At 37.9% G+C, this 27,147-nt stretch overlaps 1 protein-coding gene across 1 annotated transcript; it reads left to right on the forward strand.

Moving 5' to 3' along the window:
• The first annotated feature begins 1,766 nt into the window (after window positions 1–1,766).
• Window positions 1,767–26,876, forward strand: LOC121635074 (protein phosphatase 1H-like). The gene is made up of 10 exons (XM_041978136.1): window positions 1,767–2,303; window positions 13,017–13,206; window positions 15,477–15,848; window positions 17,855–17,967; window positions 18,149–18,233; window positions 20,399–20,517; window positions 23,782–23,845; window positions 24,726–24,833; window positions 25,622–25,773; window positions 25,985–26,876. The coding sequence occupies exons 1-10, from the start codon at window positions 2,068–2,070 to the stop codon at window positions 26,130–26,132; spliced, it is 1,587 nt and encodes a 528-aa protein (XP_041834070.1). The 5' UTR covers window positions 1,767–2,067; the 3' UTR covers window positions 26,133–26,876.
• The last annotated feature ends 271 nt before the right edge of the window (window positions 26,877–27,147 follow it).

The raw sequence follows: 27,147 nt of genomic DNA on the forward strand, positions 1-27,147 counted from the left end.
TGAACATCAGATTCGGGAAGAAAGGTGACTGAAAGGCTAGTTTGAGTATTTCAGAAACTGCTGATCTACTTAGTTTTTAATGCAAAACTATCTCTAGGATTTATAGAAAAGAGGTCAGAGGAAAATGGCAAACTGGTTTAAGATGATAAAAAGGCAACAGTAACTCAAATAACCGCTCGTTACAGCCACATCATCTCTGAATGCACAATACATCCAAACCTGGAGCAGATGAGCTACAATAGTAGACGACCACACCAGGTGCAACTCCTGTCAGCTAAAAACAGGAAACCCAGGCTGTAATTCACAGACTCACCAAAACTGGATAATAGAAAATTGGAAAAATGTTGCCTGGTCTAATGAGTCTCAATTTCAGCTGCAACATTCACCTGGTAGGCTCAGAATTTGGCATAAACAGCATGAAAGCATGGATCCATCCTTATTGTATCAGCAGTTCAGAGTGGTGGTGTAATGGTGCGGGGGATGTTTTCTTGGCACACTTTAAGCCCCTTAGAAACAACTAAGCACTTTTTAAGCACCACATCCCTTTATGACCAAATGTACCCATCTTCTGATGGATAATGCAACATATCTTAAAACTAACATCTCAATCTGGTTTCTTCAACCTGACATGAAGTTCACTGTATTCAATGGACTCCAATACAGCACCTTTAAGATGTGGTGGAACAAGAGATTCTCATCATGGATGTGCAGCTGATAAATCTGCAGCAACTGTGTGATGCTATCATGTCAATATAGACTTAAATCTCAGGAAAGTTTTCCAGCACCTTGCTGAATCAGTGCCATTAAAAATGAAGGTAGCACTGTAGGTGAGGGGTGATCCAACCTGGTACTAGCCAGTTGTACCTAAAGTGACCTGTTCGTTTAAACAATGATGAAAAATGTCATGTGCTGTACAGAAATGGGTGGCACATGTAAACTAGACTTCTTTTTTTATATAAATGGTCTAAATTTTGGGAAATAAATAACTGATTATTACAACTAAAGTAATCATCTAATGTAAAATGTAAAACAAAATTAGCAAAAAAAGAAAAACAGCCAATGATATTTTTAGTCTATTAACAGTTGCTTGCTTAGGATGGTCATTGAGGAGTTGGGCGAGTGTATGCCATTCAATCTGTCGTTGTGTCCTTGGGCAAGACACCTCACTCTCCTTGGTTCCAGTGTAATCACTTATTATCATTATTCACATGTTTTTCCTCTTTTGTTAATTCTTTCATTAATTCACCTTGTATTTTTTACATTAATATCCTTAGCCTTTTATATATGTATATATATAATTCATTCATTCATTCAGTTTTGTTTGTGACACTCCTCACTGTGATAGACCCGTTTACCTTTAACCTCCTCTCAGCTGATTTAAGCTGATCACCTCGCACTGTAAGAAATGGTCTGGTAGTCTAAGCAGCTTCTGTATGCTTTGAATCATATTGTAAAAACCCATAGATTTGCACGAGCATTTTAAGCTGTTTTCTTGAAAAATAGATAAATAATTGAAAAAATATATTGCCTATAGGAAATTTAATTTCCGCACTGTAATTCCGTCGAGAGTAAAAATGTCAACAAAGACTAAAAACAGACAAATGTTAATCACATTTTATGCAGCGTAGTTCTCATTTTATGCTGTGAAACATACGTTGATGACTAATACCTGCAGCTTTTCCATACTGTGGATCTTTTTTTTTTTTTTTTTTTTGCAGTGTGCGTCCATGGATGCGTCACATGACCCGTTAATCTTCAGTGTGTTTCCGCTTTCACGTCTGGCGAGCTGTTATCAATGACTCCGGAGGTGTATCCGCAGCATCACTGCTGTGGCCACCATCCTCCTCCTCTTTGGCTTCTGCGGATGATTTTTCTTTTCGTTTCTTTTTCTTTTTTTTAAGACTGAATGAATGAAACCTTAAGCTCCTGAGGGCTCCTCATTCCATCGTCTCCTCTTTATTTCCACCGAGCCTTTTGTCGACCAGCGAGCTGGGGGGCAATCCGGGTAAAGGGAGCCGCGGCGCTGCGCACCGGCCGACAGACACCCCGCCGAGGCGCGGCACCAACATGCTCACCCGGGTCAAGTCGGCCGTGGCCGGGTTCATGGGTGGAATAATGGCTGGGGGCAGTTCTAGTGGAGGGGGTAATAACGGTTCCGATACGCCGCTGAAATTCCCATATATGAGACCTGAGTTCCTCGGACTGTCTTCTGATGAGATTGAGTGCTCCGCGGACCACATAGCTCGGCCCATCCTCATCCTAAAGGAAACCAGGAGATTACCGTGGGCCACCGGATACGCTGAGTAAGTAACTCGACAGCAGCTGACCTCAAAGCGGCTCTTGTTTTCTTTTTAATGTGCATAAACTAAATGCGCAGGGTGATGTTTAGGCCCCAGAGCTTGGAGGTGCCTACCCCAGCACTTAGCTATTATTTACAACCTCTTAAGTTGACATAAACCTGCACGCTCTCATACACTGTAAATCAAATTAACTTGGACAATCTGCACCTGTTGTGACCTACATCCATCGCCAAGAAGGTTGATCCGCCCGCACAGTTTTGCATGCAGCTTCTCACTTTGAATTTAGCCTGATTGGCATTGCCTTCACAAATGCACAACAGCACTGAGCCAAAGGATCACAAAAATAAACACGCTGCTTTTCAAACGTAGAAGGATGAAGGTGAAATTAACAACAGTGCCCTACAGTAGCTGTGTCAATTAGCAACTGATACTCACTGCAGTTCATACAGATGTGAACTCGGTCTGGTTCTTCTGCCCAAACTATGAACTGCTGTCCTTTGACACACCAAACTGGAAGCTGAAGCTCTGCTTTGCTATTTTTGCCATCATCAACACTATATCAGTGAGAGGACCATCTGTGCTCATGCAATCATGTCACATTTTTCACAACAGCTGTACATGTGCAAATGCACAGCTCCACAAAGCTTTTATTTAAAAAAAAACTTTGTGATTTTAAAAAATATGCACAATTACAAAGTTTTTTCAATATGTCTATTAAAAAACCTTATACTCATCATTTTTAACCATTTCTACTTAGTTCTTGACGATGTGTGTTGTTGAAAGCCTGTGTAGTTCCTTCTTTGCATATCAAGTTCATGACTGTAATTCCAGAATTATAATCACATGTATGAGAAAATGATGTGTGTCTGAAGGAAAGACTTACCATGAGGAAGCTGTTTGACTCAAGTTAGAATCAACTGCTAACACCTACAAATGAGTGTGGATTTTGCTGGATGGAAGCCTGTGGTGCCACCCAGCAGCACATAGCTCCTGATTTAAACTTGAACTGTTTGAAAAAATAATCATCACTGTCTGTCAGGAATACCCATCCACCCTGGGAATACTGATAATGATTAGTAGCTAATTAGTAGCTAATGACCTTAGCTGTGTTTGAGGTAGAAGTTTGCACAAGTCAGTTTGTGAGTTTGAGTTCATTAACTCACCAATATGGTGTATTACACATCTAATTCTGTTGGTGTGTGTGTGCATTTTTGGGAAAAAATAAGTAAAAAACAATGCGTGAAGCACACAGCTTCACCGTGTAGCATCCACTTTATGCTTTTGTGAAAGAATCTTCCAGGAATTTACTTTTGTGACACCAAAAGTCGGTTCCTAGATTGCAGTCCCAACAGGAAAGCAGCAAATTACGTGGCTAATATTTCACATCAAAACCTTCATCAGTTAACTTAGATCAAGTCTTGAATAAAAAGAAGGGATTAATGTTTTATTACAGCTTCTGCATAACTCATCATGTTAAACCACTGTCTATAATTGTGATTCAATCTTTGGATCAGTCTTGTTTATGTCTTTATGACAACAGTTTCACTCAGCATAATATCCCTGTCTCAGTTTACAAAAAAAAAACATGTAATCAGTTATTTGAGATAATTGTGATCACTTTCATTCACCTGTATAAAACAGATATTTTTGCAGAGTTTTAAACCATTTATTATAAATGTTCATCTCATTGCTTCTGATATAACTATGTGTAATTTTTGTTTAAAAGGCTGAAAGGCAAACTGTATTTTTCATATGTTTTACTCTATTATCAAAAAGTGGATTTTCCCTGTATGGGTTATGTTAATTAACTTCTAATTTACTGCTGGCTTAGACTATAGTAGTGTCATAGCAATTAATAAAGGCAAATCATTACCTACAATTATTTATATGGAAAAAATACACTTAAATTACATGATTGTTAAAGTACTTCAGTGTTTTGTTGTTAAAGGGCGTGCATACTGATTTGCTTGTAGAGTTTTATGTTAAGCATTTTCAAACCACTACATGCTACTGTATCTACATGTCTGCATACTTAATGCATGAAGAAACACCAAGTTCTCAAGCCACTGATATCTTTACAGGCAAGTTACTCAATAATGGAATCAAATAAACTAAATAATTAAATTGAATTAAAGCATGTAAGCATAATTTTCGCCTATATATAAACAGAAAAAAATGTCTCAGTGTGGTTCATGGTAACATCTTCCTTCTATACCACACACTCATCACACAGTGACACTCAGAGCAGCCATGAAGTGTCTCTAGTGGATCAGTATGGGTAATGAGTTCAGTTCATTCCAGCTTTCATCTGTAATTAAAGCCTTTTATGTTCTCATTACAGCAGCCATTTTACTTCATCTACAAGTGGGATTTATAATTTTGGAATAAAAAAAATCCAAGTCGGCTTTACTTAACTGAGCTGGTGATTTGATATCCACTCCATGTGCACAGTATTCCTGTTAAGGGTGGAGATCCATTAAGCGCAAGCAACAAAGTAAAATGGTCATTTCTGCTCTTTCAATGTCCTGTCGTGAGATCTGATCCTCTGAAACACTGGCTTTTTTATTGATTGTAGGGCCCCAGAATGAGCACATCTCTGCAATACAAGCAATGCATCTACAGTGAGTTGAGGACCTTTCACTAGAAGAGTTGACGATAATCCAAGTCTTTAGAAGAACCATGCAGAAGCACTTTGAGTACATTATCTGTTGCACAACAGAAAAGTAATCTGCAGGGACCTAAAGGATCCATTAAAAAAATAATTATCTGCCCAGTGCCAAAAAAACTAAGAGTAAACGAGCTCCAAGATGATTCTGATTCATTTTTCTATTTTATCTTAAATGCAATTACATTAATGCTTACAAGTAAATAAAATGAAGGTTTTTTTTTCCAATAATTGGTGCAAAATGACTATCCAACTGGAAGATTTTGCAACCAGCTACTAGAGAACTGAGGCCTCTAGTGATTTGGTTCTTCTAAACTGCTGTATAAATGAAAGTGCAGTGTATGCATGTGAGTAAAGGGGTCCATTTGGTCTGTGACCTCTTACATAATTGTGCTAAGGCTTTATAACAGCTAATTTATCTGAAACTAACTTACCTGAATACCTAATAAAGAAGATAGGTTGTTAATAGAGATGCCAATCTTATTACTAGATAGATACTTTATTCAGAAATGATCGAACAGTGCCAAGGTCATGACACTATTTTCACTTGCTGTATATCAGTAGTATAAATTAAACCATAATTTTTATTGATTTATTCTGACTGTAAAGCACTTTGACCAACTTTAATGCTTTTTTTTTAATGTGCTGTATAAATAAACCCGAGTTGACACTGATGCATTACTAGGAAAGTCTATAACATGTCAATAAATATGGGACTGAGCTACGTCTATTTCATCACTTAAAAGCAGCCTTGTTCAACTCAAATGCCACAGTTTTAGCTGTGTTTCTGTTTTCTTATGCTTGTATGTTTTTTGCCTAATATAATTTGCAGTTGCCAAATATTTTATTACACTGTTTTGCAAGTTTGGAGGAGTAAATTCAATAAGCCAGAGGCAGTTTCAGCTAACAGTGAGCAGGTTTTGGCTTTCCTAGCAAGCTTGTACAGCTGATTTAGCCAGCGTGTTTTATAGAAACTATGCAGTACATTTGTTCAAAACAATATAATTTTGTTGTACTTATGTTTTTTAGTCAGGTGTTTGTACACTCTGGACCAAGAGAGCATAAATTCAGGCTTTCTGAAATAACTTTTTTTTTTTTTACAATTGAACAAATAGTTGTTTGCTGTTTTTGTTCTTTTATTTAGCCAGATTAAGAAAAGCTCCTCAAAGGACTGAACCATTGTGCTCAACAAAATAATTATTACATCCTTGGGGGCCACTATCTAGACCAGAATTAATGCTGATGATTGAGAAACAAAATGGGCATTAGATGCCTCACAATGGATGGGAAAATTTAATGTTATTTTCCTTATGGGATGAAAGCTAATTGTTTTATATGAAAAAGAAATTTGATTGGCAGGGAAATGAAGTCATTGCAAATGGCAAAATAAGGACAAATGAGTTGGAGGAGTACTTCTGATAACATGCACACGATAGCGCCAGCTGAAGCTTTCATGCAGCACAGTGGAATTAGTGAATTGTTTGCAGTATCTGGAGGAAGATTATTGTTTTGCTTTCAGGGTTCAAATGTGCAAATTGAGTTTGACTTTTTTTTTCACATTCACTTACTCCCACTCACATATGCACACACAGGTCACCAAATTACTGTTTGTTGGCAGCAGATTAGATGAAGTAGACAAAAGCTTGCTGGGGTTGCGTGTGTAAACAAGCCCAAACACGCTCAATGTTTTATGACCATTATAACTCAAGAGGCGATTTTCCACGTGATTATAGGTTTAAGAGCAAAGCTGTGCCACCGGAGTAAAGTCCAGACCCCTGAAATACAATCATTTTTAAACTCAGCATCTATGATGAATGGCTCATTGCAATAGAACCCCAGTTGGTAAAATTCCTCTTCTAATTATTTTTGGCTTAATAAGTAATTTATTATTTAGGTTTATGACTGGTTGATTGTGATTTTTTTTTATGCCATAATTTTTCCATTATGTTAAAAACCTTTGCAGTTTAATTAACTTTGTTTCAATGGGATTTAATAATAGTTTGAATGTTGTTTAAAAATAATTACATAAGGTGACCAAGAAACCTCATAATTATTCTCCAGTTATTTTCTTGATTAAATATTGTCAACTCAAAGTTGCAATATTATTTCAAATGGTCCAACACGGTCCACAAAAGTGTTAAAAGGACAAAAAAGGTTTCATTAAAAATAGCTCAATATTTTATCTGTGATATCAACAAATTATCCATCCATTCATTTTCTGCCGCTTATCCGGAGTTGGGTTGCGGGGGCAGCTGCCTAAGCAGGAAAACCCAGACTTCCCTCTCCCCGGCCACATTCACCAGCTCATCCGGTGGAGATCCAGAGGCGTTCCCTGACCAGCCCAGAGATGTAGTCTGTCCAGCGTGTCCTGGGTCTCCCTGGGACATCTTTCCGGTGGGACATGCCCAGAACACCTCACCAGGGAGGCATCCAGGAATCGGATGCATCCTGACCAGATGCCTGAGCCACCTCATCTGGCTTCTCTGGATGTGGAGGAGCAGTGAGTCTACTCTGAGCCCCTAAGGATCATCGAGCTTCTCACCCTACCTCTAAGTTTACCCTGCGAGATAACTCATTTCGGCCGCTTGTATTCGCGATCTTGTTCTTTCAGTCACTACTGAAAGTGACCATAGGTGAGGGAAGGAACGTAGATCGACCGGTAAATCGAGAGCTTTGCCTTTTGGCTCACCTCCTTCCTCACTACGACAGACCGATGCAGAGTCCGCATCACTGCAGACGCTGCACCGATCCGCCTGTCGATCTCCCACTCCATCCTTCCCTTAATCATGAACAAGACCCCGGGATACGAGAACTCTTCCATTTGGGACAGGACCTCATTCCCGACCCGGAGAAAACATTCCACCCTTTTCCAGATGAACAAATGAATGAAAGAGTAAAAGTCAACACTGAAACAGAGTAACTTAGGAAGTGCTCTGCAATAGTCTAGTTTCAGCCCCTATTTATTTACATGTTCCATCCAAGGAGTCAGGCTTTTGTTTAGTTTTTAGTTTGTTCTCGAGTAATAGTTCTCAGGACTTTCTGAAGACCTTATTTCAACATTAGCTGCTTTTACGAATTATTAGTCCAGTCTTTTTTCTTTTCCTTGTTTTCTTTTTGTTTTGTTTTCCAATTGTTAGGACAGACACCCAATCTAATGGTGGCAGCAGTGTATTTATGTATCAGTTAATCCTAGTTGTCTTTGATAAAAGATTGGAAAAGAATAAGGTGAGCAAGAGTTCATGAATAAGATGTTATTCTAAGCCCTCCACCATGCAGATCTGCACAAAATTACACTAGTATGATTCCCTCTGGCCATCATGACGTGCTACTGGCTCTGCTGGTGTCTTTGGTGTTGCACAAATACACACAATTAACATTTTTTATCTTCTTCTCATTATTCTTTTGCTATTTAAGTAGACAGCCAAAATATTTTCAAGTTTTTGCCTCCATGGAAGCTTCATTTCTGGGAAGGTAGATCAGTTAGCAAGCTAGTTGCCACTATGAGCCTAATGCAGTGAAGTAGGCCTGTTCATTACAGTATATTGTTCCAGTGTGAGGGATGAGATCACTTTTGTTTCTCTGATACCCAATCCCACTGCATCACAATTATGTGATTTTAGACCTGCCCTAAAAATCATGGAATGAAATTCCATTAAAACCTATTTAACAGTCTTAACTCCACAATTCAGTAAAACAGAGCTCTTAACCTTTTAAAATATTTTAGGCAATCTGTATGATGACAAATTTACTGAGGCTTTAACCAAAAAACGAATTAACCTTGTGATAAATAACTGCAGCATGTCATATGGATAAAATAAACTATACCATAAATGCCTGCATGTAAATCAAATTTCCATGATCTGGTTTATGTCATCTGTCAGAGGATAATGGGTATCTGTGGCTGAGGCCCAGACAAGGATCCTGCCAAGCTGTGAACAACCCACAGTCTGTGTCTATAAATAAACCTGCCAATTATTACACACACGGACTCAAAAACAGCCTCCAGAGGTGTCTGTTAGCCTCACTTTTTTCAACCTTCATTGTTAAGCCAATTCCATTAGCAATTCTTAGCTGTTACCAGCGAGTGTGGTGACCTTTGAGATGGCCAGTAAAAGATGATTTAAACTATCTCAGCATTTATTTATTTATTAAAACCAGTAGAGCTCTGGATACAGTTTTTTAAGGTTAAACATGTTTCTTCCACTATAATCAAAGGTTCTGTGGGTCTTTTATAGAAACTCTCAGCTTACTTATTTTTTTTTTAACGGCTGTAGTATTTTTTGTCTTTCTTTGATGATTTTGGTAGCTGCAGGTAGCCGAAGGAGCAAATGGAAGGAAAAACATAAATATTTCAATCTGTTGGACGAGTTGGAAAAGCTCCACGGGCAAGAATTTTGGTGTTTCATCAGCAAAATGACTATAATTTCTATTTGATGCTAAGATGAATATCAGTTTATACCAGTTTATATACCATATAATACCATGAATATCCGTTTATACAGCTGATACAGCTAACCTTAACCCACCACCAAGTGTCTATTCTTATACAGTCACTATGGTTACTCCCATCTTCTGTTCTGACAAACCAGCAATTGATGTGGGATTACTTTGATCCTTTAAAGCTTAATTCTTGGAGTGGTCATGTAAGCTTTGTGAACAGTAACCCTCCACACCCTTCTGAAGAGCTTACCTTGGTATAGAGTACATACTGTTCTCTAGGTTGTTAAGGTGTTCTGGTGTTTCGCGTGATGGAGCTTTTCAGATGTGATTTTATCCCATTTGTGACAGCAAACCAATCATTGTCAATTCTCAAGTAAAACAAAATGCCTCGCATTTTACACTGGGGACAGTTTAGAGCTGCAGGCAGGCCAGCCCAGCACCTTTGCCCTCCTTTTTACCTTCCATGCCTTCATTATGTGCACAGAATGTGGTTTTGCATCGTCTTGTTAAAAAACACAAGGTAATCTTTTGAAAATAAGTCTTCTTTAAGGCAGCTTATGTTGCCCAAAAAATCTTCTGGTACTTTCCTGCTTTTAATGGGGCCATCACAGATTTGAAAATAAGCTATAAAAACACATTAACAATTCATTGTGCTGCTTGACAACACGGATGGCAGTGACATAGTTCGTCCATGTGGCTATCTATCAATGACGGTTTTTGATACAGCGCGTCTGAGGGAGCAAAGATGGCAGGTGATGGTTTAATTTAAGTTTATGACCTTTACACATCAAAATACCTCCACATTGCTTCAGTGGTTTGTTGAGATTATGAACTGACTGTAATGGGAGAAATCTGCGAATCTCTTCCAATTTTTTCAGGAACATTCGTTTTTCTCAGGGCGCTATGGACAGATGCAAGGTGATCTCATCAGACTAGGCCTTTTTGGATGTTGCACCTGTTGGCATCTCCTGTTTGAAATAACATAATAATTTTACCTCATTGCTTATCCCGAAGTACTCCCATGCCTATTAGTTTTTTTATATATGTTGCAGACTTGAAATGCAAATATTGATATAACTAAATTCTTATGTTCAAGTTCAAGTTTATGTATATAGCACATTTATATCATCCCTGGTTTTCTTATGTACTGTACAATGAAAATTAAAACAATAAAAACATAACACTAAAAAAAGGTTAAAATAAGTGTCCAGCTCAACTATTAAAACTCAGCTCAAAAAAGTGGGTCTTAAACAAGGGCTTGCTACCAGAAAGTGTCTGAGCAGGTCTGATGTGAAAAAGAAGGCTGTTCAGGAAAATTCAGGAGCAGCCAGTGAAAAAGCTCTGTCACCCCTGGATTGAGCCTGGAATGTGGACGCTCCAGGAGGAGCTGGGTAGAAGATCCAAAGCTCTAACTAAAAACATGTTGGTGCAGCAGCGCTAACATATTTGATGGAGTCATAGCATTGGAGGCTGCGAAACCAAGTAATAAAATCTTAAACTGTGTCCTAAAACTAAAGAGAAGCCCGTGAGGAGTGCAGGGGTGATGTGATCACGTTGCCTCCCGTCAGTCTGTGTTCTGAACAAGTTGCAGGTGAAAAACATGAATTATATAAGCCATGATAAAAGGGAATTGCAGTAGTCTAACCAGGACTAATGTTTATACTGTGTAGTAAAATAAAAGTAAACGTAAGAATCACTGACTTACTGTTTCTGTCTTTCTTTGGGTTTAACAACTTTTTCTTATCTGGGAGTAATTTTTTGGTGTCAGAACAAAATACTTTGAGAAGTTTGGTATTGGTGGGGTGGCAGATATACCAGGATATTGTCTAGAAGGCTCCTCTTTTTGGGTATGCCAGTATATGATTGGCATTTAGTCTCTTTCTCTGCCTCTTCATTTTTGATCATAAATGGTTGGTGTAGGAACTAAAACAAGGTGCTTCTCATGAGTAAGAATCTTCTTTTAAAAAGCAGCGGGATGCTACTAAAATATAAATAGAAAGAATGAAATGACTGATCTTATGGACACTTACCATCACAGATTCATGCAATTCATAAATTCATAATAAATTCAATATTGCATTTATAAAATCTGAGCATAGTTATTGTTTATAATAATGTCGCTATTATACACAAGAGGAACCAAGTGATCATTTTTTAATGGCCACCATACAATTATTGTGTGACTGTCCTCATACAGTAATTTTGTAATTGCATTGTTTAAGCACAAAGCTGCTAAATAAAACTGAACTGCAGTTTCATATATATATATATATTAGAGCTGTCAAAAATAACGCAATTAATGCATGCGTGGCATGACAAGCCCCATTCATACATCCAGATGGAAAAGACAAGCCACAACCGCACTTTTCCCGCATTCTTTTTTAAACTTATCCTGCTTTTTGCACCAGCGTGTCTTCTCTAGTGCAGTGGTTCCCAAACTTTTTTCCTCAGGGACCCCCTGCTCCACCCTGTGCTGGAACCATGCTTCGTTTTAGGCTTTCAAAAGTGAGATTCTCACCCTCTTGGGGGTCCCGGACCCCAGGTTGGAAACCACTGCCCTAGTGGCTCCTATGGTTGTCTCTGTGTTTGAGCGGTGCAGCTGCTTCCTCCCTCTCCTCTCATGATCCGTTAATCATAACAGCTGTCAGGGATCAGCTGATTGGCTTTTCTCTCTTGTTGCGTTTGTTTCTTATTCAGCTAAAAAGGAGGAAATAGCAGTTCATGGTTCACACAGTCACATATTTATCCAAAAATATTGTTTTTGGCAGGACCTTCTCAAACACAGTAGATGGCTGGTGGTCGCCAGAGTTTATACATAAAATATGCAGGGGTGGGTCTAGGAAAGTTCTGATGGGGGGCCAGGCAGGAGCACTGACCAGGAAAAGGGGGGCACAAATAAGACCTTTTTTAGGTCTAGTTTTATTAATTATTGAACTGATTATTACAACTAAATTGATCATGTAATGTTAAAAAGTTATAAAAAAAAAACTTGTAAAACAAACAGACAATGACATAGTTTATCAACAGGTGTTTACTTTGGGTGATGCTACTGTAGGACTTTTATCACTGCACAAACACTTACAAAACGTGTTTTTATCTAGATCATCAGTTTTATCAGTTTCTTCATCAATGTTGGCTGTTTAACTTCAGTCGTCACATTTGCTGGTTTTAGGAGATATTATCACCATTGAGACGGTTGGTGAGTTGATATATTAATTCTGCATCGTGATCTAGAACATGGTAGAGATGATGCAGAACAACATATAGAAGTACATTAAATGCTGCATTTACTGACCCTTGGACTTTTACCTAAGAGAAGGTCAGTTAACAGCAAATATTTGTAGCATTGGCTCGTTCTGTTGATACAATGCAGTAAAGACGGGCAAATTTCAGGAATAGCTGCTAATGGTGATTAATCATGATTAATTTGTAAGCTGTGATTAATCTGATTAAAAATTTTAATCATTTGACATCCCTAATTTTATTTTTATATATATATATATATATATATATATATATATATATATATATATATATATATATATATATATATATATATATATATATATATATATATTTATATATATTTATATTTTATGTCCCTCTTTTAGGGTGATAAATGCTGGAAAGAGTGCACTAAATGAGGACCAGGCTTGCTGTGAGGTTGTAGTGGCAAGGAGAAGACCAATGAGCTACTGCCCACCTTCCACACCCAGCAGGACACCCACTGCTAAGAGACGTAATTCTTTGCCCAATGGAGAGGGTCTGAGCCTCCGAATCGAGCACAGCAGGATGGGAGAGGTAAGAACTAAAGAATAAATACACAGTCAGCGGACTTCAGTCAGATGCAGACAGTATTTTGACTTCACAAATATGCTACATCTATAAACATTTTTTGCTCAAATGCACATGCAGAGGGCATTGCCCCAACAGGTAGATCTATTCAGTTGTATTGTTCACATATTTAAGTTCATAAATATGTCGTAAAACTTCATCTACTAGATGTAGAGAATGGTCAGTCTTTCTAGCTGAAATGACTACACTGTGAGGCCAATTTGAGTTTTTGGACCCACACTTCAATTATCATTCGTCATACCCTGCCCATGATGTGCAGATTTGTTTGGTGTGTTTTTGGGAGGCTGCTGTTTATTGTAGATATTCCAGCTCATTATCAGAAGCTTAAACTGTGTAAACTGAAGGATGGTCTCTAAAGATGACCAAGCTAATGAGTGACACAGAAAATATATCAGTTGGCAGATGTAGACCAACTACTACTGTGTTTTGGTTGAAGAAAGTATAGATGAATGCAACAGTTCCATGTGGGAAAGGGCTGCCTAACCTAACAGTGTAAGAACAAAGTCTGTGACCTGATCATGGTTATTAGCTACTACAGAAGTTCTTATTGTACTTGTTGCATTGTAGCTGTCTCCTACTGGAGAGTTTGGATATAAACTTAACATAAAAATGTATTTCTTTGTTGTAACAATGCTTCTGGGCAATACATCTTATACTGCTGGAAAGTCTGTTTTCCTTTTAAACTGTGCCACATTTGTAAGGAAAATACATTTGTGGGATGAGCAGCAGAGTTGAGTATGTGGGTTGCACCTGTTAAAAACTTGCCAAATGTCCTTTGCCAAGAATGAAATATAAAATCCTAACTAGAAGCTAGCCTGGCTCTGTCCAGAGATATATAACAGCACAAGCAGCTTTCTAATTAACTTGTTAACTCTGCTTAGTTTAAGTCATTCAATTTAGTGTTAAAGATCTAAAGCGTTATAACAACTTAAAAGGTTTAAGGGACTTAGGGTTAGACTAAAACCACACATTTTGGAAAATAATCCAAGAGATGTAAAATAATTATAAACATGTCAGAAAAAATATTTGTTGGTCACCTTTGTCTCTGGCTGTAGGTGCCTTTTTATGTACTTTTCTGGTTTATATAGTTTATATTTAAGACATTTAGAAAGTTTTATTGTTGTGTAAAATGTTAAAGTAGATCCCAGCTGATTGTGTGTTTTTTTTTTTATTTTAACATCTAGAATAGGCAATACATCATTTACACTGACAGTGTGCACAGTGACATGTCAACAAATTGGGTTTCATTCAACAAAAATTTGGGATTAAACACATAAATCTTAATGTTTTGAGTTGGACAAAATAAATAATAAGGATGCACCCTCTGTGGTCTGTGTTAAAAAAAAATCCACAAAAACATATTTGTCCATATTCAGAGAGATAAATATTTGGACATTTCTGGTTGCTGGGCTGTATTGATTCCACATAAACAAACCACACCAAAGTAAACTTTATGCTCATGTTTCGAAAACCCAAGAATTCTTCTAGCAAGTTCTTATCAGCTAAAACTGTCGAGTTAAAAACAGTTTGTTTGATTATAATGTCAAAGACAGGAAACACCAAGCAGACATGACGAGGGTTTCTCCCAAACAAGGGGATTGGAGAGACAGGGAGGTTTGACCTCTGGCTCCCACACAGCTGGACAGCATGAGTCATGTTTTCTCCTGGGCCTCTGCTCATCGATGACTCACCCGGACTACACAGTCAGCCAGCAGCATTAGTGATTGAATATTCATTTTTTCAGCTCATATTGTTGATATAAAATGAGTGATGACAAGTGATTTCTCCATTTCTTTGTTTCATTATGTAAATTGTATATAGTAATGTAAGACATACTTAATTTTTCTCAGTTTCTTTTCCCATCATTTGAGCTCTTGTGCGTGTTTCTTATTCATAACCAGGACTTTTCACCATCACTGTCCAGAATCATGTTACAGAGAGAAATACATTAGATATAATCTGCTTTGAGTTTGGACTAATAATACTCGACAAATTGTTTTGTATCCATGTAAAACTGATCTCTGATCATTTTTGTGGTACAGAGAATGCAAAGCATTATTAACTTTAGTTAATAAAAACACTAAATAAATCACTGTCTGTTGATCCTCACACTCTTGTCCATGGGAACTTGGATCTGCCTGTCAGTAGATTTTATTCTTACGATATGTAAAATTTTCCTATTTCCAGTTGTTTAACCTGCTATCATGTCGTTGCAGGACAGCGAAGGGCTAGTTTTCCACTACTGGGCCTTGTTCGATGGCCACGCAGGCTCAGGTGCAGCAGTTGTCGCCTCCCGCCTGCTACAGCACCACATCGCCTGCCAGCTCCAGGCCGTCATAGAGATCCTACGCAACCTTCACTCTCTGCCCCCTACCGTGATGGGAGAGGAGCCCGACAGCAACCCCTATCTCCAGGGAAACACACCAGGACCTCACCGTTCCCTGACCCGCGCTGCCTCTCTGCGTGGAGCCGCAGGTGCTCCAAATTCCCCGTGCAGCACCCCACCTCCACCACGCTTCTTCACTGAGAAAAAGATTCAGCATGAAAGCCTGGTGATTGGAGCTATTGAGAATGCTTTTAAAGAGATGGTGAGTGACAGACAACAAGCTCATACGCTTAGTTGAAGTTACACGGCTTTTCAAAGAACACCACCGTCAGTAAACACAATTAAACCTGCCATGCATGGACACATTCATACAGAAATAAAAGTCCAGCCAAAGTTGTTGTATTGGTGAATTTGGCATAAGCGTCTGTGAAGGCGTCTTCAACACTGTTAATACACCTTTAAACGGTGAGGTCCTGGTATTGCAGCAACATGCACTGCTAACCAGATTTTTTCACAGAAGGTCCTGCTCATTTCAGCAAGACAATGCTAAACTGAATTGTCCTCATATAGCAGCATAGTTCTACGTCAAAGTATACTTAATAAAATCAAAACTCTAATATCTTTGTTTGCAGCTTCTTTAGAAAAACTGGGATCAGAGGCAACATTAATGGCTTAGCAAGAAAAAATTCAGAATGGAGGTAGCTTTCTCTTAGCCTAGCTAGATCACCATGGTAACTTAGTTTTGGACTGAATCACTGATTGTTTTCCTGACAGTAAATTCATAGTGAAAGATTTAAAAAGTTCTTTGCTGTAATGATTTTCCTATTCTTCACACATGTCTACTCATACAACCTGCTGTTATTGTAAATAAAGGGAATCAATGTATTTTCTGAGGATGATGCGTAAAATGATGCCTCTTTTCACGTGAGCCTGTATCGGATTAACAGAAACATCTACCTATCTATCTATCTATCTATCTATTTATCTATCTATCTATCAGGTTTGAACTGCAGTCCATTTGTTCTTAAGTTAAATAATTTTACACTTAAGTTAAGTGATTTATTGTTATTGCTCTTTGCCCTTTGTTACAAGGTTTTGTTTTGTTTGTTTTTTACCTGCTTTCAAGTTAGAAATCTTCATAAGCTAAGGTGTTTTCAGGTTTTACCACTAGATGGCAGTGGAAGGTAGTTCTAACCGAACCCTGCAGTACCCAGATGGAAATACAAATTTTCAGTGAAAACTTTAAGATCCTGCTAATTTTTCTCCAGTGTAAAGAAGCTCTTTTAAACCTAATTTAACATCCTTAAGTGAAGATCATCTCTGCATTATTTAAAACAGTAGCCTGTGCTGCAAAAGTTACTTTTTGAGGTTGTCTTGCTTTGTGGTTTGGTGGCTTTGTCTCAGTGGTGTGTAATCAGCTGTGTCTTATTTATCATTTTCTTATTAGTTCTAGCTTATTGATTAAAATTTTCATTTTTTTTATGCAGTTGTTTTTGTATGTGATTTAGTGTTTTTTCTAGTTTTAAAAAACATTATCTCTGTTCCGGTCTTTTTTCTCTCTCTCATCTTTTAGATTGATGGATAGTTGATTTTTTTTTTTTTTCTTTATGTTATTCCTTATTCCAGGGAGCCTTTGTAAGATGCGGCCAGGGACAACAGATGAAAATTAGCCCTTTGGGTAAATCCGGCATATTTAGAAGTGTTCTTTTAAATTTTTTTTTAGATGCTCTGACCCTGTCAAATAAAATTTTAATTAATAATTTTTTTCCTTAGATATGCAAAGTTAGAGACCAAATACAGTTAATTTGTATTATTTAATAGAAAACAATCCATTCCCTCTAAGGATGCACTCCTAAATTCCAGTGTGTGCCAAGCAGCATATAGCCGCTACAACCTCATAAAGCCAAGTTGAGAGGAAAAAAAAAAACTCACACATCACAGACTCCTTCATCCCAGTACAGGTTCTTGTCTTGACATATCAATTAGAAATTCTGTTTTTTTAACCTTACTCTTGCTCACTTTCTGGCTTTAATTATTTCTTACCATCTTACTCTTTTGGCTTTTTCTGTCATGTTAGTGAAGGTTATTGTAGTTGTAACCAAGGTCCTAGACTTTACATTTAAACTCCTCCTCTATTGGCTTGGGCTGCTCATAGTATTGAGTCTTAACTTAAAAACTTTTCTGGGTCCTGAATGTAGGATGTTTTTAAAGCACTTTTCCTCTGTCTTAAAGTTGGACAAATTGTTCTCATGTCGTATTGTTTCCCAGGACGCCCAGATAGAGAGAGAGAAGCAAATCTATAACATCAGCGGCGGATGTACGGCTCTCACTGTGGTTTATCTGCTGGGAAAACTATATGTTGGGAATGCAGGTGACAGCAGGTATGTTTGTTATGTTTCCGCTATTAAATTAAAGGATCTTTGAGAGGGGGGTAATAATTATACTCTATTAAACCAAAAGGACCCAAAGGCATGCTGGGGCAGACAGAAGCATGAACAAAGTTTCCATTGGATCTGAGACTACATGCACATCACTCTTCTAACATTCTGTGTTTGTTTGCAGGGCTATCATTATTAGAAACAGTGAGATCATTTCCATGTCAACAGAGTTCACACCAGAGTCAGAACGACAAAGACTTCAGTTCCTGGTAAGAAAACATTCATTTTTCTTAAAAAAAAAAAAAAAAAAAAACTGTAAAACTTAGGAAGGTATGGAAAAAAAAACATGAACTCTGACTCTGAAGATTTTTCTCATTTTAGCCAAAATCCTAAACATTCCTACATGAGGTCAGTGCTTGTAGCTTATATTCTATATGTACCTCTAAACAACTTTTTCCCAGCTCTATGTGCTTTACAGTGCTCAATGTTTAGGGCAGGATTTACTAATTAATGCAAATGAGCATTAAGGTCCAGTGTTGAGGGTGATGTCCTAAAACTGGACTGATCTACAAACAAAGGAGCAACCAGGTCATTTGAGTAGGTGGGTCAGTGACAAACATGTGACTGTGATGAGTCCAAACAACAACTTTTAAACCTGAACTTATCAAACAGCTCCTAAATTTCTAAGCGCCTTTTGAATATGAGACAAAACATCTTCAAGAATTAACAACAAAGTCAAGATGCCTTCAGCTATAGCATATAGAAAGATATGTGTATATAAACCAGCCCGTACATCACTGCATCCCTGCCATTTGGTAATTTTATATTCCTCTGCACTGCACTGCCTGATAGGCAGATGAAGATTTCCTTCTTTCACAAAATCTCTGCTCCCCACACTGCTGCACAACAACTCCTCACAGCAACAACTACAGCCACATCAACTTGTAGTTGAAAGTTGAACTTTATCATCCTGTGAAATAAATCAGAGAAATTAAAGTTACTGCATGTGTATGTATGATAATTAACTTCATGAAAATTGTGGAAAACTGTGTAAGTTCCCAAACAGAGTGAGACTCTGAAATGATGATTAATTCCAATCCTGTTTTTATACTTTAAACTGTTTGAATGGTGGCAACTCAATCACAAATCTAATTGTCAAATCAGAGGCCAGATGGTTTTATTAGCATCAGCTCTGCTGAAAGTCGTGAAAGTAAATATGCGTTTGTGTCGAATGTCATTGCCCGCATGCATGCTTTAAAGACACACTACAGAACTTTTGCAGATTTTCTCAGTGATGATCGATGGCTAATCCAGCATCCATCTTGCATCCTACCTGTAATGTGAGCTCTCTCCAGCTAGTGAAAGTCTCAATGGCATTTTGAATGGCATTCAAAATTGTTGGTATGTTTAAATCTACTTGCTAGCATGTGACACGGTGCATAAAGCGAATCTCCGCTGTAACGTTACGCATTGCCCAGGAATAAAAAGTTGTCTAGTGCGATTGCTCCACCTCAGGATGTTGCTTGCCAGCAACAGCAATAGATGTCACTGTGCCATCAAACGACACTGGAACGCGGAGTTTTAAGGTTGGAGCGTTATGTAATGCGTCTTGAAGTTGGAATTGTTGTTAGCCAATACAGCCACTAGAGGGCAGTCCAAAGTTCACTTCTAACAGCAGTTTCAGAAACAAACATGGTGGTGAGGAGATAATGATAATGTACATTCTCAGAGAGGCAGAAAAAAAGAGACAGTGCAGTGGATGACAGTGGTTGACATCTTCTTTGTCTTTGTTCCTTTCATTGATTGTGATTAAGCCGTCACCATGTTATGAGTTTGACTTATAAAACCAAGATCAAAACTACATTCAAAACTCCAGTTACATTTAGCTCTGAGTTTAAATGCAACCTTCTCTGTGTGTGTGTTTGTGTAGCTTTACGACACTGTTTTGATTAAATAAAATCTTAATTTACTACCACAAACTCTGGAATTATTTGTGAATTTTAATGCAAAGTTAAAAAGACTTGAAGGTATTTAATAATACTGTAAACATGTAAGTTCCCAAGTTTCCTCTGGAGCAGTGAAATTGGAAAGCAATGTAAAGACTCAACTAGCTTATAGACGGCAAACAGCTACTAATTTAAATGAAAAGGTCAAAGGCGAAATCTTTCTTCACACTTCTTTCCTGGCTGTCAAACTTTTCTGAGGAAAGTTGGAGTTTACTTTTTTCCTTCAAAGCAGAACTTGGCAAATACACTAACATACTGAAAATTTGTTGTTATGATTTGTAATTGTGTTAAAATTGTGTTAATCTTTTGTTGGCCTCCAGGACAAAGCAACATTAAGCAAAAGCTCCAAAGAAGTGAAGTCTTTAGTCTTGAAAGTTTCCACACTTTTAGCTGTTTGGCTGACTTTCGAAGTACCGTTTGTTTTTCAGGGTTACATGCAGCCGCACCTGTTGGGTAACGAGTTCACGCACCTGGAATTCCCCCGGAGAGTTCAGAGGAAGGAGGTGGGGAAGAGGATGCTCTACAGAGACTTCACAATGAACGGATGGTACATCTTCCCCCATCTTCTTAATTTTTTCTCTCTTTTTTGGGCATCTTGGGCTTCACACCACCCAGACTGTGGCTGGTTTAAAGTAATAAAAACAAAAGGAAGAGATGCATTTTCCTCTTGTTTGAGAATAGTTTGATGCAGCCAGACCAGGGGCCTCATTTATAAAGCTGGCGTAGAAACAAAAATAGACGTACACCAATTATAGTCAAGTTTTGTGATTTATAAAAACCAAACTTGACGGGAAAATGTCCCTACCTCCGCAGCAATTCTGACACTTTTGTACGCACAAAATCTAGAAAAACGGGAAACGGTGACACCAACGGGCCAGAATAAAATCAAGGAAATGATGAGGTGGAGAGTCTGCTGCCAACATTTACCAGTCAGTAAAAGAAAATGCGAGAAATTAGCTTTGATCATTCGTTCTAAACAGTAGAACAATTCAGGAGAGCTGGTGTGCTATGTGTACAGTAATGTGGATGTGCAGGCACTGGTTGTTTGACAGTTCCTCCACTGGATGACAGTTCTGACTTTTGCTTTAATGACACACACAAGCATGAATGCTAAATTAATTCTTCTATTGTTGTATTTTACACTGAGATCACCCTACAGGGTGTCCTGAGACAGGATGTGACACTAATAAGGCAACCTTTACATTTTGCTTCATGCCCATAAAAGAAAATTACTTGAAAGCTAATTTTATAGTTTTTATTCATATACGGAAATGATGGGGTTGAATTTTAAAACATCAAACACTGCCTTAGGTTTTCAAATACTTTTGAAAAGTAAGAAATGTAGTGAATTTGTTTTTGGCTGCTGAAGCTTGACATGATTAGAAGAGGGTGTTGTGTTTAGGTCATAAAAAGTTCAAGACCTGCTTTTAAAATAGACAAATGTGCAGCCAGAGATATGGCCTGACAGAAAGCGTAAACTCTGGTCAGATTTGAAGCTGTTTGAAGTCACTGATATTTTCCACTGACTGGTGATGCCAAGCCTAATCTAACTAGTTTAAGCACATGAGCGTCAGCGATGAAGTCTTCCCGTCTGACATCAAAGCTCTATTTCTAGAAACATTTTCCTTTTTTCCCCCTTCACTTGTGTGCCTCCGTATTATGAAAGTCTTTCCCTCTTGCTTTCTTGATAAATTTTTCAGCAGCACAAACACTTGTTCTTGCACTCTACAGATACAGCAGTAAACATGGATGCATGCTATATGATGCTATGACATCTGCACAATAATATGTAGGTATCTGCATTAGAAGTTTATAACTTCCTTTTATTATTTGGGTAGGACAGACCAGTTGTTTTCTAAAGCAGAGGTCCCCAAACCTGGTCCTAAAGGCCTACTATCCTGCAGGTATTAGATGCCTCCCTGTTGCGACACACCTGATTCAAATTAAATGGTTCTCTGACAAGATCTGCACAAGTCTGCTAATGAGCCATTAGTGTGTGTTGAAGCAGGGAGACATTGCAAGTCTGCAGGAAAGTGGGCTTTGAGGACCAGAGTTTGTTCTAAAGGATGTGGCTGTGTCAATGTCCCTGGGAAAAGCAAAAGAGGCAGAAGACAGAACAGAATCTCAAAAACAAGAGTCTATTGAATCTGCGTTGATTTTCACTTTTGTCTTCTGGCTTCAGCTGAAGTTCCAAAAGCTCAGCAGTTATCAGACAATACCCCTCCACAATCTTTACAACAACTAAGATTTACCTCTTAACACCTGTAGCAGATGGAGCAACATTAGCTGTCATTTCACTCCACCTGACACCTTTTCCTGCTAGCTCCACGATATGCTCCACTATGCTTTGTCTGTCAAGATTTAATATCTATGCAGGTAGTTTTATAATAACATTAGACACATAAATCCAGTTGCTGCCTCTAGAAACAAGGTTAAGAATGAACCAAAACTGTAAAGATCGGGCAGAAAAACCAAAACAGTCAAAGATGCTTAAATCTAAAAGTCTGGGAATGACACTGATCATAGTTTGTTTACATTAGCCAATTTAATTATTGCACCTGCCTTACAACTCAGAGATTTATGCAGATGTAACCACTTTAGGTTGCTTTCATTGAAGAGTAGAGGCTGTACAAAGCCTGCTCAGCTTACTCAGAATAAATGGCCAGCATTTGTTTAACAACCACATTAATATAAGCCTAATTTATTCTCAAACTGGTACAACAAAATCTCCAATAGCCTCAAAATGTAGGATGGTTCAGTCATTTCAGTTCAGTTTCTTTATACTTTGACCTGCAGTCAAACTTGGGTTGAGGAAAATAAATACAAAATTAAGCTCTGGCAAAATAAATCAAATTAAATAAAGTTATGGCCCATCTAGCCAGGTAGTGTGTGTTTTTTCTCTTTATGAATGTGAGTGTGCAGAGATTTTAGTACTTATCTTTACATAGTGGTGGAAAGACGTGTCTTCTTATACATTTTCCAGCCACCAGTGCCTTGTCCTTCAATTCTTTCTCATACCTCATGAAGAACACAAACAATTAGAACATTTAGTTGCAGATCTGGAGCCAACAGTCAAAATACTCAAATTTCATATCAACTTATATGTTTTCATGATTTTGATACACTTCTTTTTTATATTGCCACAGACAGACTGTCAAAATATATGAAACAGCTGTATGACCAGCTATTTTTCTTTTCTTTCTAAATTAGATTAATTCATCCATACTAACTCTACTTTTTTACTCTGGTTTGTTGCTGTCGATGCATCAAATTTGTCAGACTGTGAACAAAGCTAAACCTCACTCATGTGTGAAGAAAATTCCCAGTCAAAACAGCTAAGTCTCAGCTAGGGTAGCTAGCACTTTGCAGCAAATTTATGGAATAACTCACTGGATAAACTTGTAGAACAAAGTTTTATGGCCTATTTAAGTTTAACTTTTAATTTAAATACATAAATATCCTTGTACATTAATGTGTCTTTGTCTATCAACTTGGCATGCTAAATAGTTTTCTGCCTCAGCTACAGTCTGTAGGTGTGTGTAAAATATTTTTCTTCTCTCCCCCACTAACCAGGGAGCATAGAGTTACTGCGACAACTATGCTGCCCTCTGCTGGACAAAATTAACCCTTGAATATGCTTTTTAAAAAAAAAGAAAGGGAAAAGGAAAAAAAGGTTGTACTTAGTAACTGTCATTGTGTAATTTGCTGAGGAGCCAGAATATTTTTAAGCTGATCTGAAACTTTGTATTTACCAAAGTAAATATGAGGAAATTTTACTGTCTTGTCGTCTCTGATTTGTTCTCACACATAGGGCATATAAGACAATTGAGGATGAAGATCTTAAGTTCCCTCTGATATATGGTGAAGGGAAAAAGGTGAGTGTGTTTGAATGTCTGCCCTGCAATTCAAAACTGCTCTGAAAAAAATCACTTGTTCTAAACTTGTTAGTTTGACGAATGCCGATATTCGCTGTACACCAGTCAGCCTCTCAGAGAATAAGGCAAAATTTGGTCTCCGAGTTGTAAAATGTGTGTATTTGTGTCAGTATGCACCCTTGCTAAAGTAAAGGGGAGGCAGTTTATCTATCCAACACTTCATACACACATCCTCAGCTTTCCATTCAAGAGATTTATTTGTCATTATACACAGTGCAGAACACAGGTACAACGAAAATTGTTCCAGTACAACCCGTCCAAGACTAGACAGCAACAACATGTAGGCACAAACAGGATCAGGCATACTGAGGCCGCAGCCACTGACGGCGCGCCTGTGTATTAGATAAGAAGGAAAAGGCATGTATTACATACTACAGCCTTTACCTGAACTTCTAATTCAAAGCAACACAGTTGTATTATAATGCACAAATTCAGGGAACAGTTGCAAAAACCATCTTAAGCCAAATTGTATTTTTAAAGTGTCTGTGGCCCCAACTGCTAAACACAAAGGTGAAGTTCCGTCAAAACAAGAGGATGCAGAGATTTCAGCAGATGCGGATTTCTTTTTCTGTTTTTTTCTGGCTTATCTTGAGTGAAAAAAACATGTCATTTAATACTGACAGCCGTCTCAGTGTGAAGTCCAGTTTTTTCATGTGCAGAAGTATTGTGAGGACACACAAATTTCCACAGAAATAAAATAGGTGCAGTCTAATATTTGGTCTGATATACAGTGAAGGGAAAAAAGGTAAGTTTGTTTAACTGTGAGAGCGCATATATAAAGTATTTTAGATGCCTAAAGTACATCTTTTATGTTGTTCAGGCACGGGTTCTGGCCACAATCGGTGTGACCCGTGGGCTTGGCGACCATGACCTCAAAGTTCATGATTCCAACATTTACATAAAGCCGTTCCTGTCCTGTTGCCCTGAGGTAAGAACAAGCACTTCTGCTTGCTTGATGATGCAATAAAGAAAGTTTGGCTCATTAGTGATTTGAAAAGTCAGCTTATTGGCTCTTTTTAAGAGAGTGCATCTGCTTTTAGAGGATGTTTTTCTACGTAAAAATGCATTTAATATTCTACATTCCCATGTCAAAAAGAAAGTGTAAGTTGATTTATCCAACCTCAACCCCTGTCATATGTGCACCAGTCACTGTGCTTCTTTTCTGTCTGAACAAGCTACACTGCTGATAGAGAACTTGGACTCACCCGTCTCACAGTCTGGCACTAGTTTCAAAGCGCTTTCATCTCCTGATGTAGTTTGTCTTATTTTTCTCCCAGAACTCTCCTTTTGATCTTTAATTCATTATTGCCAGGGTTCATAGCAGGTTCATGTAAAGACTTCTTCCAGCACTCTACCTTACTCTTTTCCTCTCACTAACACAACTCTCCCCCAGAAAGTCTCAAGTGGTTTACAAGATGCTGTTTGTAAAGGAAATTAATTTATTAAGTTATGGAAATATTAAAATTATGTGGTGTGAAGGGCAGGACATTATAGATTTCTGTATCTTGAACATGTGGATCAATGGATACAGTAGATCAAACGTATTGAGTCACAGCTTTAAAATGACATTCTTACTTTATTATTATTTACTGTATTTCAGTATTGAATTTAGTATAAGCTGATTAAATTAAAAGGTGGAGATGCTGAACTCCAGAAGCATTACTTCCTTGAGGTTAACTGTTAAAAAGTTTTTTACAAAGATGCTTTATCATGCAGGTGAAGGTGTATAATCTGATGCAGTATGAGCACGGGACAGATGATGTTCTGGTGATGGGAACTGATGGCCTGTGGGACGTCCTCTCTAACGAGGAAGTAGCCGAAGCTGTCACCACCTTTCTCGCCAACTGTGATCCTGATGACTTGCACAGGTGGACTATTTACTTTTGTTCCTATTGTTCTGCTTGATCAAAGGTTTGATAATGAAATTTCTCTTATGTCGTGCTATGTTATTCAGACTGTATAAACGCTCTTGTTACAGGTTGTAATTTATGACAAAGCTACTACTGTTTTTTAATTTTGAGCCAGACGTTTTAACAGTGTCAATCCAAGAATTTCATTTTTGTTTCTTCCATTACTCAGGTACACAATGGCAGCACAGGACCTGGTGATGCGAGCACGTGGTGTGTTAAGAGACAGAGGCTGGAGGATTACCAATGAGCGTCTGGGCTCTGGAGATGACATTTCAGTCTTCATCATACCCTTAATGTATGGCAACCGGCAGCCCTGATGAACACGGCTTGACTTAACAGGCTTTTTTCTAAGTCCTTGACTTCAAAAGCCCTTTTTAGCTTTTCTTTTTTTTGGGGGGGGGCTTCTTCAGATGGAGGTCTTGGAGAACCTGAGTTCTGTTGGTGCTTCACTTCTCTGTTATAGGAAAATGTTGTTACCCACAGCAGTTCCCCAGCTAATGAGCATGACTTTTCCTGCAGAAATGTGAAAACTAATATAAGGAAATGTTCTTTTGAAGTGAAGAAAATGTTCTCTTTTTCCATCTTTCTCTTTACCTCGCTTGTTGTACTGTATTCTCCCTCTTTCTTCCGTCTTTTATTCCCTTACTTATACTGTACAGTCAACTTGTCTGTTTAACAGAAATACCTCCTTTGTCTTGTGAACATGGACCAAGCTGACAGGTCAGCTGCTTTTTCTGTTTTGCCACAATGTGGCTTTGAAAATATTCATTTTCTGATTACCAGCTTCCAGTTTGCTGAACAAATGAAAGAAGTGACAATATGGGCGCAGAAGACAAGTTTTCCACCATAGAAAGAATTTTTCTCTTTGAAGACACACATGGACCCCATGTGGGACATGGTTTGATATAGTATTTAAACAAAGTTTATTAAAAAAAAATCTTGAAAACATCGAAATAGAAAGAAGAAAGTTCACTGTTACAGTACAAGTCATTTGATCAAACTTAAAAATGCTTTCTAAAAAAAAAAATTATTTTTATAGTGTTTTTTTTTCCATGTAAAAACTTTCTAGCTAGCTTAGCCTAGCCTAGCTTAGCTTAGCTTAAGCAGAAAGAAAAGGTTAACCTGGCTCTGAAAAACCTGTAAAGTTGCTCATTATTTCATATCTAAAAAAGGTATTTAATCTGTAAGCCTATTTTGAGTAGAGCAAAGTTTGGGAATTCAAAATTTACAAGTATTTTTCTCAAACCATTAAAACACAGCATTAAATCAAATGACTTGTACCATAGTGTAGTTGCACTTGGAATGTCATGATGTTTGGAAAGATAAAGGAGG

The sequence above is a fragment of the Melanotaenia boesemani genome, chromosome 23, assembly GCF_017639745.1.
Source record: "Melanotaenia boesemani isolate fMelBoe1 chromosome 23, fMelBoe1.pri, whole genome shotgun sequence".
In the NCBI taxonomy this organism is placed as follows: domain Eukaryota; kingdom Metazoa; phylum Chordata; class Actinopteri; order Atheriniformes; family Melanotaeniidae; genus Melanotaenia; species Melanotaenia boesemani.

Bases quoted from the DNA above. Each gene is read 5' to 3' on its own strand.
- LOC121635074 (XM_041978136.1), top strand. From the start codon at position 2,068: ATGCTCACCCGGGTCAAGTCGGCCGTGGCCGGGTTCATGGGTGGAATA. The intron at 2,304-13,016 runs GTAAGTAACTCG...TCCCTCTTTTAG, and splicing joins TGGGCCACCGGATACGCTGA to GGTGATAAATGCTGGAAAGA. The intron at 24,834-25,621 runs GTAAGAACAAGC...TTTATCATGCAG, and splicing joins TCCTGTCCTGTTGCCCTGAG to GTGAAGGTGTATAATCTGAT.